The sequence below is a fragment of the Amblyomma mixtum genome, chromosome 5 (genome assembly GCF_055824585.1).
Source record: "Amblyomma mixtum isolate Tamu chromosome 5, ASM5582458v1, whole genome shotgun sequence".
NCBI classification, from domain to species: domain Eukaryota; kingdom Metazoa; phylum Arthropoda; class Arachnida; order Ixodida; family Ixodidae; genus Amblyomma; species Amblyomma mixtum.
This window is the reverse complement of record NC_143016.1, coordinates 49537692-49553405: the sequence shown is the minus strand read 5'-3', so window position 1 is coordinate 49553405 and position 15714 is coordinate 49537692. Positions and strand designations below refer to the sequence as shown.

General features: G+C 49.3%; 1 protein-coding gene across 1 annotated transcript; it reads left to right on the top strand.

Annotated features, from left to right (window-relative positions):
• Nucleotides 1-432: 432 nt before the first annotated feature.
• On the top strand, nucleotides 433-14064 carry LOC149342082 (uncharacterized). Its single transcript, XM_089546742.1, has 5 exons — nucleotides 433-561; nucleotides 1256-1407; nucleotides 9559-9626; nucleotides 10977-11063; nucleotides 13934-14064. The coding sequence occupies exons 1-5, from the start codon at nucleotides 433-435 to the stop codon at nucleotides 14062-14064; spliced, it is 567 nt and encodes a 188-aa protein (XP_089402868.1).
• The last annotated feature ends 1650 nt before the right edge of the window (nucleotides 14065-15714 follow it).

Genomic DNA, 15714 nt, shown 5'->3' with positions numbered 1-15714 from the left:
TGCCGTCACAAAACGGGAAGGCCAGAAGTGACAATTACGCCTTGATGGACTCCTTGAGCTATCACAATGGAGGCTGGCCATTATATAGTCGTACGCGGAGGGAGTTAGTGACCTATGTGCTTCCAGCTTGTTTAAATGTGTCTATCGCGGACGTTACAGATTGTGCTCTAGGATGGTAGACCCAACCATCGATCGCCTCCAAATTCTTTCCTGCTAATAACGTGGAGAAGAAACACACCCTGTAGCTTGACCGTTCTTTTTAGCTTTAGGCAAATCGACGCATCCTCCGCACAGCAAGTATGCTCGTATGTAGAGCTATATGCTCAGAACGTTGGCGCCGCAACACGGCTCTGGGACCGCCTCAAAGTCACTTTCTGCACTCGCTAGGCTACGTGTTAGGGCGTTGCTGTCCGCTTGGGAAACTTCACGGCCATGGTGCTGGAGAACGCTGACGTTTCGATGCCACACCCTCAGTTGGCATGTGAGGTGAATCATTCGTCAATCGCACGGAGAAACAATGGCGTGCAGAAGCTCGGGCCAGTGCCTTCTCCCTCAGGCGAAGTACGTGGCCTGTTAGTGGCGGCCAGGGATCACAAGCGGAGAAAAGCCCTGCATCTGCCTAAGCATTCACGCTCGTAGCAATGGGAAGAAAGCAAACGTAAGGCGCTGGCGGTCTCCAATGTACGAGTGGCGAGCATCAAACCGTCAGTGAGAGGTGAGATTACTCTCAAGCACGGCTTCGCTGAACAGAACGAGGCAGGACATTCAAGCCGATCTGCCAACGGAAGCGGTGCCCTCACCATTGCAGTTGCAAAGTACAAGCCACGACATATTGTCACGAGCAAAGGCGAGCCGTACAGGTAGGCTTAGGGGAGAGCACAAGAATGAAGTTGATCCTTTTAATCCCAGAGCCAGGTCTACCACAGCAGCCTTTCGAGCCATCCGCCGCTTCGTCGTCTTTGACTAAGCGCTAAAGTCGCGCGGTGCTAGGCATGTGGCAGTATTTAAAACCACAATGCAAAAGCTGCTAGCGCTCATAATTCAGATTGCAACTGACAATTTCATTTCCTCTTTTCAAATAAAAATGTAGAGGAAAACGTCACTGTGGTTGCCTTCAAGATGAAGATGATAACTAGCATGATAACAAACTGTGTAATGAATGCAAAGTTGCAGTTAGTAGTTAGTGGTAAACATTCGAACCAGAAAAGATGCCTAGCAAGCCAGATAAATAAGTTCCCACTTTTGTTTTTTGCAGGCCTTCGAGAACTTTCCATCTGCCGTCGCTTTCTACGACCTTGACAAAGATGGAGACCTCGATTGCCTCACTGTTGAACGGACAGAATTCAATGAGGATCCCCTAAGCGCCACCTACATTTTTTCTTTCAAGGGTTTGAAGGGACACGAAAAGTATGTCTCAACTCAGCCTTCTCGCGCATTGTTTCACCTTGAGATATAGTGTGATTAATTAGTTCTTGTTTATAACTAATATGGAGTTGCACGGATGTTCTGAACAGAAAAACTCTCAGACAACACTGCAGTAAAGAAAAAGAGTGTCAATCGACTTCGTTAAATGTAGCGTATACGTAAAGCCACAACATTCTTCGGATAATTATGAGTGTTCACTTTTGATTTTATTTAAGCAACTGTAGCGGTGAGTTGCGACGGTATATAGCGCAGACGAACGGTTATGGTGTTGCTCAATATCGCAAGTTGAATGGAAGGACTCCAAACAATGTATATTAGTGCAGAACTGTGGCCGTTTATAGCATCTAGGTTTCATCTCTAGTGGAATGAAGATGATCCAGCACAGCCACCAACGACGACGAAGCGCTAGCGCCGCCCGTAGCAGGCTCGTGCTGGAGAACTGCCGCTTGTGTGCCGGGCCCTCGCCTCGCTCGTTCCTAGACTTCTTGCGCCACGGTCTTCGTCGCCGGCGCTTGAAGGTGCCAATAAACCGCTCTACATTTGGTGGAGGTTGCTGCGGTCACCACCGTTCCCCCTCATCGTGGAACATCGCAGTCGCACCATCCCGATGTCCAAGGCCGGTCAGCCGCCCCTCCGCCGGAGCCAGTCATCTGCTCCGGTGCCGTCCGCCAGCGGGACCCCGCTGTTTTCAGCGGCCACAGCGATCAAGATGTGGAAGACTGGCTGGAGTCGTATGAACGGGTGAGCCTCCATAACAACTGGGACGACCGCGTCAAACTCACAAATGTGATATTCTACCTGAGCGACGTCGCAAACCTGTGGTTCCGGAACCACGAGGCCGACATTCCCACCTGGGCCGTTCTAAAGACCACACTCGCGGAGGTTTTCGGTCGTCCCGCCGTGCGGAAACTACGCGCTGAGCAAAGCCTGCGTGTCCGAGCTCAGCACACCAATGAGACTTTCACGAGCTACATTGAGGATGTAGTTGACCTTTGCAAGCGTGTTGACCCGGCTATGACCGAGGCTGACAAGATCAAGCACATCCTGAAAGGCATCGATGACGACGCCTTTCAGATGTTGTTGGCGAAGAGCCCCACCACCGTTGCCTCGGTGTACACCCTGTGCCAAGGTTTCGACTTGTTGTGGAAACAACGCCTTTGCGCTCGTCACTCTCCCCCACCTGCCGACTCCATCTGCGGCCTGGGCATCAACCATGAATTACTCGCTACCATCAAGACTTCGTGCGGGACGAGGTTGCCAGGCAACTCTCACTCCTATCTCACCAACACCCGTCACCGCCCGTCCTAAGTCCTGAGATCCGGCACGCCATTACGCAGGAGGTCGCCAATGCACTTCCTTGTCTTCGGCAACCGGCACCCTTGGCTCCCCAGGCCGGTCTTTTCCCAATCCAGCCCACTCCTGTTGCCGCCCCGTTGAGCTACGATCCTGCAGTCACCGTGCCGCCTGCGCCTGCGCCCGCACCCGTGCCTCTTACATATGCCGACGTTGTCCGAAGACCACCGCCGCCGCAGGCCTATGCATACGCTCCTCCTGCGGTGTCTGCGCCTGCTGCTCCCCGGCACCGTTTCGCTCCCGTTCCCTATAATCCTTGGCGCACAGCTGACAACAAACCTATCTGCTACGCCTGCGGTCGTCCCGGCCACGTCGCGCGCCTCTGTCGACGTACTGTGCCTGCGCCTCTACACCCCATGCCGGATTGCCCCACTACGGATCGCACCTTTCGCCCACCTTTCGAACCACTCTATCGGGGCACCTCACCTGATCGCGCGCCTGGTCGCCAGCCCTATGTTTCCCACCGATCGCCATCCCCTCGCCGCCGCTCCTTGTCGCCCATGAGGCGTCGCACCGCCACCGCCGATTCGGAAAACTAGCAGCCGCAGTTCATGGGGCACGAACTGCGCTCTCATCGCCCTGTTCAAGTCCTCGCCTTTCACCGCCCAATCTTCTTGACGTGTTTGTGGACGGCGTCCCAACACTTGCGCTTGTGGACACTGGAGCCACCGTTTCTGTGATTAACGAAAACTTCTGCCTTTCGCTTCGAAAAGTTACGACCCCATCTTCTGGACTCTCCCTCCGTACAGCTAGCGCCGAGCCCGTTCATACTTCTGCAGCTTGTACAGCCCGCGTCGTCATCGCCGATGTTTTATACGTTGTGGAATTTTTAGTCCTCCGTGCAAGCTCCCATGACGTAATCCTTGGCTGGGACTTTCTATCCCGCCATAGCGCCGTCATTGACTGTGCGCGTGCACGTCGTCTTTTCTCCGCTCTGTGATGCACTCTTCGACGAACCTCCGATTCGCTGTGATGATAAACTTGTTGTTGCCGAGGACACCGATATTCCCCCTGAGAGTGCTGTGCTCGTCCCTGTCTGCGCCGCCTCTGTTTCTGACGCCACCGTTCTCTTCACGCCTTCCCCCCTCCTTGCCTCTCGCCGACGTCTCTCTCTTCCCTTCGCCGTCATCGACATACACCACGGTGCTGACGCAATCTTAGTCTCCAACACCTCATTCTCTGCGTTTCCCCTGATTCGTGGCGAGTGCCTTGGTCATATTGAAACCGCTGACTTCATCTCTTCTTTGGACACCGATGCGCCCTCCTCCAGTCTCGACCTCGCTGCCCTCACCCCACGTGCCGCTCCTCCCGATCACCCACTGTCTTCGGACATTTTCGACCGCTCTATTGATCCCGCCCTCGACACAGCAAAACACGCGCAGCTTCTTGTCCTGCTCAATCAGTTTCGCTCATCGTTTGACCACCACTCCTCTTCTTTGGGCCGTGCGACCACTGTCGAGCACCTCATTGAAACCGGTACACATCCTCCTCTCCGCCAGCGCCCCTACCGTGTGTCACTTCCCGAGCGCCGCCTCCTCGCTGAGCAAGTGGACGACATGCTACAACGCGGCATTATTCAGCCATCTGACAGTCCTTGGTCATCCCCAGTTGTCCTGGTGAAAAAGAAGGACGGCTCGATACGATTTTGCGTGGACTATCGCCGGCTCAACAAAATTACGCGGAAAGACGTCTACCCGCTACCCCGTATTGACGACGCCCTTGACTGCTTGCAAGGCGCCGAGTTCTTCTCATCTCTGGACCTTCGTTCCGGCTATTGGCAAGTCCCGATGTCTGCGTCCGACCGTCCTAAAAAGGCATTCGTTACGCCTGATGGCCTATATCAATTCACCGTAATGCCATTTGGTCTGTGTAACGCTCCCGCCACGTTCGAACGAATGATGGACAACATCTTGCGCGGCCTCAAGTGGAACATTTGTCTTTGCTATTTAGATGATGTTGTTGTGTTTTCGCCAGATTTTCCGACGCATCTCCAGCGCTTGCGTCAGATATTGAGCTGCCTCACCCGTGCTGGCCTTCAACTAAACCTCAAGAAATGTCACTTTGGCGCCCGGCAACTCACAATACTCGGCCACCTCGTATCCAAAGATGGCGTCCTACCTGATCCTGAAAAACTGCGTGCTGTTGCTGACTTTCCTAAACCGACCTCTACGAAACAGTTGCGCCGATTTGTGGGCCTCTGCTCCTATTTTCGGCGCTTTGTCCCTAATTTCGCCTCTATCGTCGCGCCCCTTACGAAACTCCTCAATGGTCCCGCCGACCTGTCTACGTGGGACTCTGCCTGCGATGAAGCTTTTGCTGCGCTCCGTCGCCTTCTTACTTCGCCCCCTATTCTTCGGCACTATGACCCCAGTGCTCCTACTGAGGTGCACACCGACGCAAGCGGAGTCGGCCTCGGTGCTGTTCTGGCCCAGCGCAAGCCCGAATTTTCTGAATACGTTGTTGCGTAGGCCAGCCGTGCTCTCACCAAAGGAGAGTCGAACTACACCGTGACTGAAAAGGAGTGTCTGGCCGTAGTGTGGGCTCTCACGAAATTCCGCCCATCACCAGGCCTTGTGCTGGTTGGCCTCCCTCAAAGATCCCTCAGGACGCCTTGGCCGCTGGGCACTCCGTCTTCAGGAATTCGATATTACTGTAGTCTACCGGTCGGGCCGCAAGCACTCCGACGCCGACGCCTTGCCACGCTCGCCACTGCCCTCTCCTGAGCCCTCTTCCCCCTTATCTGATTCCCTACTCGCAGCGCTCACTACTATGGACATGCCCAATCAACAACGCCAGGATCCATGGATTTCGTCCTTGCTCGATGTCCTTCGTGCACGCTCTACGTCCCCCTTCCCTCGAGCTCTTCGTCGCCAAGCTTCCCATTTTGCCATCCGCGACGATCTCCTGTACCGCCGCAACTATCGTCCGGACGGCCGAAAGTGGCTCCTCGTGATTCCCCGACACCTTCGTTCTGAGATCTGTGCACACTACCATGCCGACCCTCAGAGCGCTCACGCTGGATCGGTAAAAACCTACGAGCGACTACGGCAGAGGTACTACTGGCGAGGCATGTACAACTTCGTCCGTCGCTACATTCGCTCCTGCACAGCCTGTCAGCAGCGGAAGTCGCCACCTCGACCCTCGACTGCTCCGTTACAGCCATTACCGTGCGCGGCTCGCCCTTTCGATCGTGTGGGCATCGACCTATATGGGCCGCTCCCCTTCACGACCGCCGGGAATCGATGGATTATAGTTGCCGTGGACCACCTCACTCGGTATGCTGAGACCGCTGCCCTACCTGCGGCTACTGCTCGCGACGTCGCCCTCTTCCTTCTTCATCACTTCGTCCTGCGTCACGGCGCTCCGCGAGAACTTCTCAGTGACCGCGGCCGTGTTTTCTTGTCTGAAGTTGTTCGCGAGCTTCTCGATGCGTGCCACTCAGTCCACCGTACCACTACTGCTTACCACCCTCAAACTAACGGCCTCACCGAACGATTCAACCGGACTCTTGGGGACATGATCGCCATGTACATTAGCTCCGATCGCTCTAATCGGGATCAAGTCCTTCCGTTCGTGACCTATGCTTATAACACCGCATCCCAGGCAACCACCGGCTTTTCCCCTTTCTTTCTTTTATTCGGGCGCGAGCCTTCCTGCCTCCTGGATACCATCCTTCCCTACAACCCGGACAGCTCAGAATATACTTCCCTTTCTGACATTACCCGCCATGCTGAGCAGTGCCGCCAGTTGGCTCGCTCCTTCACCGCCGAACGTCAAGGACTCCGCAAACATGAGTCCGATCAAGACACGCCCGCTGCACACTTTTCCACTGGATCATTGGTCTGGCTCTCTGTTCCGTCTGCGTCCAAATTTTCGGCCAAGCACATTGGTCCCTACCGTATCTTAGAGCGTACGTCACCTGTCAACTATATCATCGAAGCGGTGACACGTTCTTTGGACCATCGCCGCCGTGGTCGCGACGTCGTTCATGTCAGCCGCTTGAAGCCTTATTACAGCCCTCTCGTCGTCTCCTCGCCTTGAGTCGCCAGGATGGCTCCCTCTTTCCGCCGGGGCAGTTGGAATGAAGAAGATGATCCAGCACCGCCACCAACGACGACGAAGCGCTAGCGCCGCCCGTAGCAGGCTCGTGCTGGAGAACTGCCGCTTGTGTGCCGGGCCCTCGCCTCGCTCGTTCCTAGTCTTCTTGCGCCAGGGTCTTCGTCGCTGGCGCTTGAAGGTGCCAATAAACCGCTCTACACTAGGAAGTTGTATTCAGAGATTTCTTGTAAATAAGGAAGAAAAAATAGCAAACAGCTACACAGGCACCACATTACCTCATATTCAAATTTGTTGAAACTGACTTGATAGCATGCGATGGCAAGCTCTTGAAAAAAAGTAAGCTGCGTGCAAAGACAAGAGCAGAGAAAGACAGGCAGAAACGACTTTATAGCACCTTGCGCCTTCTTTTTATTTGTTTTTCCTAAAAGTTTCTTTTTCTTATCTTCATTGTTTCGAGGAGCGCGATAAAAACAATATATGCACGAAGTTTTTGGTTTGGTTTGGTTTGGTTTGTGGGTTTAACGTCCCAAAGCGACTAAGGCTATGAGAGACGCCGTAGTGGAGGGCTCCGGAAATTTCGACCACGTGGGGTTCTTTAACGTGCACTGACATCGCACAGTACACGGGCCTCTAGAATTTCTCCTCCAAAGAAATTCAACCGCCGCGGCCGGGCTCGGACCCGCGTCTTTCGGGTCAGCAGTCGAGCGCCATAACCACTGAGCCACCGCGGCGGCATACGAAGTTTTTTATTTTTGTGTTGAATATATATGGACAGTAACGCAATACTACTTTCAGGAGGCAGTTTAAAATGCTGTCTACAGCTGTTGCAGGTGTTATAGTAATGTGAATTAAGGCCGAGATATGAACTTCGGATAACTATAGTTTCTAGCATTATCAAAAAAGGCCGTTTTCTAGCAACGATTAATTACTAAGCATGAATGAGAAGCTCGCTTCCTCAGTTCTAAAATAATTTCCCAGTCGTGGCCTAGAGGCTTGGTCGTCCGCCTCGGCTGCGGGAGGTGGTTGGTTCGAAACCCACCGCCGGACACCCACCGGTAAAAATAGGTACAAGCGACCCCCGGCCCGGCGCCCGGCTTCTTCAGGGGTGTGCGCTTGGATGAGGCTCCGCAAACCCCGCTCTGTCATTTCGGGGGCAAAACCAGTTCCGAGCACCATCAGCTGCAAAGGTGGTTCGTGATTCATTTGAGAGTTGACAGGTTCAACGTAGTTTCGAGAGTTCGACGAAATTTAAACGAGTTCGCTCCAACGTGACTTCAGTGGCGCTGCGCCAACTTGAACAAACGCTGCGCCTTACATAAAAGGGCCACAAGTTGGGCTTCTAGCGCACGAGGCCGCAGTCGTGACCCAGTGGTTTGAGCGCCCGTCTCGGCTGCGGGAGGTGGTTGGTTCTAAACCCACCGCCGGACACCCACCGGTAAAAATGAGTACAAGCGTCCCCCGGCCTGGCGCTCGGCTTTCCTTAGGGGCGTACGCTTGGGAGAAGCTCCGTAAACCCCGCTGTGCCCCTTGCGGGCCAAGCCCAGTTTCGAACGCACTCGCAGTCTGCTAAAGCCAGACAAGCGCAATGCCCTTTCCTCAAACATGAGGACAAAGCAGCCCTTCCGCAGTGAAAAACTCCTCAGTGCCTACACACTGACGCCTGCACTGATGCGCTGGCAGCAGCAACAGCAGCAGTCATTAACCATCATTAGCAGTCATTGCCATCATTCTTGCAGAATGATGGTAATGACAGAGTGTCAGCTTAAATGCGAGAATAACAGAAAAAATATTCTGTGCGAATCAACATTGCTTATAGCTGTATTTCCTTAATCAGCATTAGTTTTTATTGCTAATGCTCAGCAGAATGAGGTTCTTCTGCTTCGAAAGGCTTCTCTTACGAAATTCTTATTATGTATTCCTTTTTACACATCTGATTATATATGAGGAGCGTCATAATTCGATTCCCGCTTTATCCAAGACATAAATACGGTCATGAAGCGGGATGAAAGGAGAGCTTTGTTAACATTTTCATGTAACAAATTATTGCATTCGGTGCCTTTATTTTTATCAAGACAGATTTTTCATCACTAAGAGCGCAGGAGTAACATTGCTTTGTTAGCTCATCATTATTACAAAGAAGCAAGGCTATAAAATAGGTTACACTGCTCTTTCGCTTGAATGCGCTGAGGGCTTGAAAGGACGAAACAGGAGTCGTTGTCTCATTTCGTTCTCGTAAACACGCAGGGGTCTAAGCTATGAAGCTAGAAAAAGAGAACGGCAACAATTATGTAATACAAAACGCATTCTAGCGCAAAATGCAGGGTGTGAAGCAGGTCTCGTTTTCTGGACACACATGGACGTGTCAGCTCACAGGGTAATCAGGCCGAGTAAATTATTTGACCAGCTTACTTTTGAGAGTTCTTTTCGCTTGCTCCTGTTCTTGCGAGCATGGCACAAAAATTAGCTGATATTTTTATTGTGCGGCAGATGTCCAAGGATTTTTTGTAATTGCGTCTGTTGATTTTGGCTTATGCTTATTGTTCGCTGAGAATAACTATTCAGCTTATTGCTTTAGCCGACGAGATAATTACAGGTATTCAGATTGGAGACTGGCATATTGCCTGAGACTACGTCCTCTTTAAAAGAACACTATATTTAATTAAATGTGAGCCTATAGGCAACGACGAGAACCAAATCACTGACTTATGGCTTCTACTCCAGGCGAGACATAATTTTCCGTGTGTATCCTGGGACGACTCCTGACACCAACCTGTTCACGATGAACGACGGTAAATACGAATATGTTATGCATAATTCTTTTATTGTGCGTTGCAGACGCAATGCTAGCCGAGATGAAAGAAAAACATTTTTTAGTAGTTTTAACTATGTGTATCATAAAAAAACTAAAAAAGTGAGGCTAACCTTAAAAACATCTCTGGAGAATAAAAAAGGCTAAAACATGCCCTAAACCTCAGCAGAATAAAGCGTTTAAAACTCAAAAATGTTAACCATCAGTGTAATTTACGTGGGGCTGTTGCCTTCTGACTAAAGTTGTAGTAGAAGGCACGTTGCTGACGCGACTGTTTCACCTACAGGGCTAATTAAAATTGGAGTTTTCCACCGTTGTAAAGCAGTAAGTGCTAGAAATATGCGAATCACATATGATTTTCCGGCAAACAGTGTAAGTTATAAGATAGCAGCCGTTTCTTTAGAAACTAAGGATGTAAATGAAAGATGTGTGTCAAAGAAAGTGCATTTTCAGTTGCCTGTTTCAGGCACACTTATTTAGTCCAGTAGAGAGTGTAGTTATAAGCAGGAGGATTTTGACGCAAAACACTAAGAAAATGTCGTTTAGCGGTAGCGTCTGGTGCTCTGAAAGTTTTGGATCAGTGTGACTATTGTTGTTTACAAACACTGACCCATTTTTCGAAATTGTCAACACAAGCTTGGAGGAAGAGGAAACAAGCGTTGCTTCAAAATCCACCTCGGCGTACCATTTCGAAGACGTCTGCCTACGCAAGCCCCTCGTGATATCCCGAATATTTTTGATAGTCATGTTTATTCGGCTCTTCTTCCTGTTTCAGCAAACGCTTAGAAATCAGCTACCAACGGGTGTCAGTAGTAGTACTACAGCATCGTGCATCAGTATTCACTCAGTACACATTAAGCCACCTTGATACCAGCGGATATAGTGCAGCGGTCTGTCAAATAAGGGGCAGTTCGAGAACATTTTCATAACTTTAATCTCGATACACACTGCTCACAAAGCTTAATATAAGGCACCAATTTCGGGCCATATACTTCACTCAAAATGCAATAAAAGTGGCTCATTACACTTGCAATTCAGAACTTGTTTCCCCTTTTAATTTACTCAAAAATGCCCGGGAGATGTTTGAGCACTTAAAAAAAAAAGTTTCACTCACTCACTGAGTTTGATGGTGAAAACACAGCTCATAAGTAAGACAGACGTTCTTCACGAATGTTTACCGGGTTTCTTAAAAATCGCCCCTTATACTCTTTTTGCGCGAACAAAACGCAACTGAAAGCTGCAACTTTAACTGATAGAAGTCAACCTAAAGTGTTCACTATTTAAGAGATTGCAAAAAAAAATATATTTTGCTTGTGGTAATCATTTGCAGATTATGAAAATAACCTCACGAACCATTTCATGTATACCGACTACAAAAACTGTGCTGTTATGGAGTTTCCATTCGACAACAGGCAAGGTGAGCTTGACCAACCTGATGCTTGGAAACAGTTCACGTGTAATTATGTAGTCTGGATACATATAATTCTGATGCTAAAAAAATTGCACGCACGATCGAGAGACTATCACCGTACAGCAAGGAGGAGCTATCAGAATGCGATGTGGATAACTCTTGCGGGCGACTCAGCGAAGTTTTTGCACAATATGTTTAAATTTGACTTTTAAGTTACCTCGAAAAACTTTGAACACTTTAATTGAACATACGCAAAATTAGATTCTATTTGTCAGCACTGCGGAAAATATAACTTCTACACTGAACGGAAATTTTCAAAATCACACTCGTATTCTAACGTGCCCTTTCTGCCGACTTCCAAGTCACGTTACTACTTGTGTAACGCGTCTGTGTGCATTCGATTCGTCAGTTAACATCAGGCGTCGCATTAACATCATGTAGCAGCTACAACAAAATGAAATACACAACAACGAGCACACAAATCGCGCTTGTGTTGCATCAACAACTCGCCTATATAAATGCGTTTTAAATGGAAGAAGCTACGTCACGATAATGTCAATAAAATTAAAAGAAATTAGGCAGTGGCCTAGCTCTGGTTAAGCCTGGATATACAAGCGAAAAGCTTCAGTATGCTTGGTTTGACGTTATGGCGGTCGCAGTTCGCGCACAATGCACTGGGAGCACCGCGATAACGGCGGAGGCGTTCGGCCGTCCACACACTGCCTGTACGGAGGCGGAGGAGGAGACGGAAATCGGCGCGGTTAAAACTGCCCGCAGGAATGCAGAGATGAGGGTTGCCGGGTGTGACGCGGGCAACACGCGGCTGCAACGAAAGGTCAAACGGCAGGGAGGAGAGGAGCGCGCGCAGTAGCAGCGGCGGTGAGAAGGCGGCGCACATGCGCAGTAGCGCGCGGCTGCGTCACCATCTGCGCTGCGTTTGATGTCACTCGGTCGCCGTATACGGCATACGCGAGGCTTGGCTCCTACCGTCGTAGTGAAGCTTTTCGCTTCAGAAGTGTGGTCTACGCCGTCCGACGCCTAGATCAACCCTCCTGTAGGAATGCACTAGTAATGTCTCGGCCATATTATTAGGCAGCCCGCTTCAGTTAAAAAACTATTATCAAGCCTACCTGAATGAGGTTAGAAGACGTTCTGCATATCTTAGCACATAACACTGGTGCGCTTAGCCGCGGGCCAAAGAAACTATCTTCTCTACGGAACACATCAGAAAATTTCAAACGCCCAAGACTGCTCCTTAATATTCTTGCCCGCACATGTACATATTGAACCACGTTTTGTTAACAACCGTATAGAAACCGAGCGTTCTCAGTGAACAAACCTTTATTCACCCGTTTCTTCGCGCTTGTGTTTGCGCGCCGTTACCTGTACGGCGACATAGTTTTCTCAACATTCCGACATTTCTCAGCTGATCCAGCTTCGCCTACGATCTAAGCGGCCGTGTTGCACCTTTCAACTAGGCTTTCCTCGAACGCCGTTGCAAATTGAGCGTACTTTCAAGTGTTCGCCTGCGTCTAGAAAGCGCGCGCCCACATTAGACGACGTCGATGGGGGCACATTGCACGAGGCATGGCCTGCATGCGCGATGTGGTGCTTATCATTTTTTAATGCCTAAGCATTATACGGCTTATTGGCAACGAAATCCGGCGCCGTTGACCAGCAGCAGTGACGTCACCAAGTCTCGTCACCTTAGTGACGTCACCAATTCTCGCATGACGTCGGGACCACAGCATAAGACTGTGAAGTCGGCAGCCAAGCGAAATAAATTTTTTTCCGACTGTGCGGGAAATTGTACCAAGGACCTTCAGAGAACGAGGCGAACATGCAACCCATAAGCCATAAAACCACGTGACTTTTTGGCGAAGAAAGGTGAACCTAGTGAATGCATTTCTTTACTATCATATGTGAATAAGCAGACGTCTGATTAGAAAGGAAGGGATCTTTAATGAACCTCGCCACAGAGCTCATGACAAGACAGTGCTTTTGATTGAGCTTGCGTAATATAGGCATAATTCCCTCCATGCAACGGACTTTGATAAATCTGCGACCTTTTCGAGGAGTGTGACTGCGGTCATCTCAGTAAGATATTGGCATTCATAAGCGGAGAAAATTGAGCTTTTGCGAGGTGTCTTTTATGCACATCTTTTCTTTAAATCTCGCGCTTCGCTGCTTATGTGAAATTAGCTGTACTTTTATGAACGCAATTTTTGTTCCTGTCCCACGTGCTTCACGTTAACTACCACGGGAGCAAGCGCTTTTTGCACAAGTTCCTACCTCATGCATGCCAGTTCAAGGGAGCACAGCACAGTCAGCTCGCGTCGGCAAAACCGAAATCAGCCCACTGTGTGGCCACTGCCCATAATGGCACTCAAACAGCATGGCTTTGAATTCAACACAAATTTATAATGTACCGCATGCGGTTTACTTTCTCGAGTTCTGTCAATGTGTGGAAGGACGTAAGGAAGATAATCTTCGGATAAACAGAGGTGAAAAGGAAGGCGTTAGAAACGTTAGTCGAATAAAAAAATTAACACGATCCCGTCAACAATAACGGTTTGTTAGGTGAGAGCGCATCATTTATAGAAAGTATTTTAGGCCCCCTTCAAAGAAGGCCGCAAAAATTGCAACAAAACCGTTGCCAATTTTTTTCTCACTATTCCTGGTTGTTAATAAATGTTTGCGTGCTTCATTACAAATCCATTTTTATTTAAATTGTAGTACCTCTTTGTTGAGAGCAGCGTTTTCTTAACGGAACGCATAAAAACCGCAGTGTCGCATTCATTACTTTGCAAGGTTAGTTATTCTTTCTGCCACTGTTTCTTTACATCATTAATTTTATCCTTCCGCTCCTTGCACAGAATGCACTTTGTGGGTATCACCTGAAGCAAAAGATGATGTCCCTCCAATCTGCATCGACCAGTACCAGGAGTATTGCGGTGACGGCGTGATGGCCTACGACAATGAAACCTGCGCACAGTTTGGCCTATAGAAGCCTTGCCGCGAAGGCAGGTAACCTCACAGGCAGGTGCTTCCACCCAGGCGAGGTAGGAGGCACAATAAAATTGGTTCGGAAGTCTTGCATTTGTCGTCCATTCTTTGAGATCCTCCAGCACTGGCTTGTCAATTTTTATTTTATATCTACCAAATACATGTCCATCTTCTGTAACCAGTGTCAGAGATGTCATTAGTAATAGATTTTAAAAGAATACAGGCTTTGGGTAGTTTTATGCGCTCCTAGGTTAAGAATAGGGCTGTTTTGGTGGTGAAACCGCACTAGAAAGGCTTTGTGGCTCCCAAGAAAAGCGCTTCTTCACTAGAAGTGATGTTTTACACGCTTTCATAACAGCCGGCCACCTCATCATACGTAACTAAACCCACTGACCCTTCGTCATGAGTCTCTATAGCGGGCGCCGAAAATATTACGAATGCAGCAGTTGGTCCTCAAATGCAGCCTGATGTGCAAATAATTTCAGGTTAGTAACAAGCTAGAATTTAAAATTGAAACTTGGAATGTTTCACACCTGAACTCTGATGAGCGATACTCGCCTTCTTGTATTTGTTGAAGCGGTACCTCGTGCGGCTTATGGAATTAAGTATACGGTGTTGAGAAATGGGCGGGTTCTCTTTAATAAGTTTAAATCCAAGAGAGCCAATTCATCTTTTTATTTGGAGGGTAAGTTTGGTTTTGGCAGCCTGTGGATAGCTCTCTTTGGACTCCAAAAGAATAAGTTCTCGGTAATGAGATATCAAACCATAAAGCTGTAGTTTTTAATCTGAGAAAAAAAAAACAGCACTGAGTATTATACCTTTGAGGAAATAATTAAAATCAAATATGAAAACTACAGTCTTCATGCAGCAGTTCTAATGGTAACAGACCAGACGGCGGCGCAGTCTGTAAGACTGACGGGTAGCGTCACTTTAACCGTGCAGTTTTCTGCATCATGAGTGACACTGTACACAAAAAGAAAGAAGATTGATGATATATATAAGGGTACCATACCTCGTATTTCCCCGCTGCATGCAAACACCTTACATCTGGGACTTAAGACGTGTGCATACACCCTCTTCCTGCGCCCTCCTCAATCCGCGTCACTTTTTTATTGCGTCAGAGCCCTAAAAATATTTCTGTTATTGCGACATATCTCGTCTATATAAAAAACACGAATGAAAAGCTGGTAATGGCGCAAGAAACGAGGACACGGAAGGCACACAAAAGACAGGGCTGCCGTCCGAGTCCTTATTTCCTGCGCCATTACCAGTTTTTTCTTTCGACATTAACCAACTCGCCCAAACTAGGTTTGGTTTGGTTTATGGGGTTTAACGTCCCAAAGCGACTGAGGCTATGAGAGACGCCGTAGTGAAGGGCTGCGGAAATTTCGACCACCTGGGGTTCTTTAACGTGCACTGACATCGCACAGTACGCGGGCCTCTAGAATTTCTCCTCCAAAGAAATTCTAGCCGCCGCGGCCGGGATCGAACCCGCGTCTTTTGGGTCAGCGGCCGAGCACCATAACCGCTGAGCCACCGCGGCGGCACTTCGCCCAAACTAGAGTTCATTTTAAAAAACACGAGGGAAATAGAAAGACGGCATATGTGACATGAATCGTTCCACGATGCTGCATATGCCATAAGCTGCGTG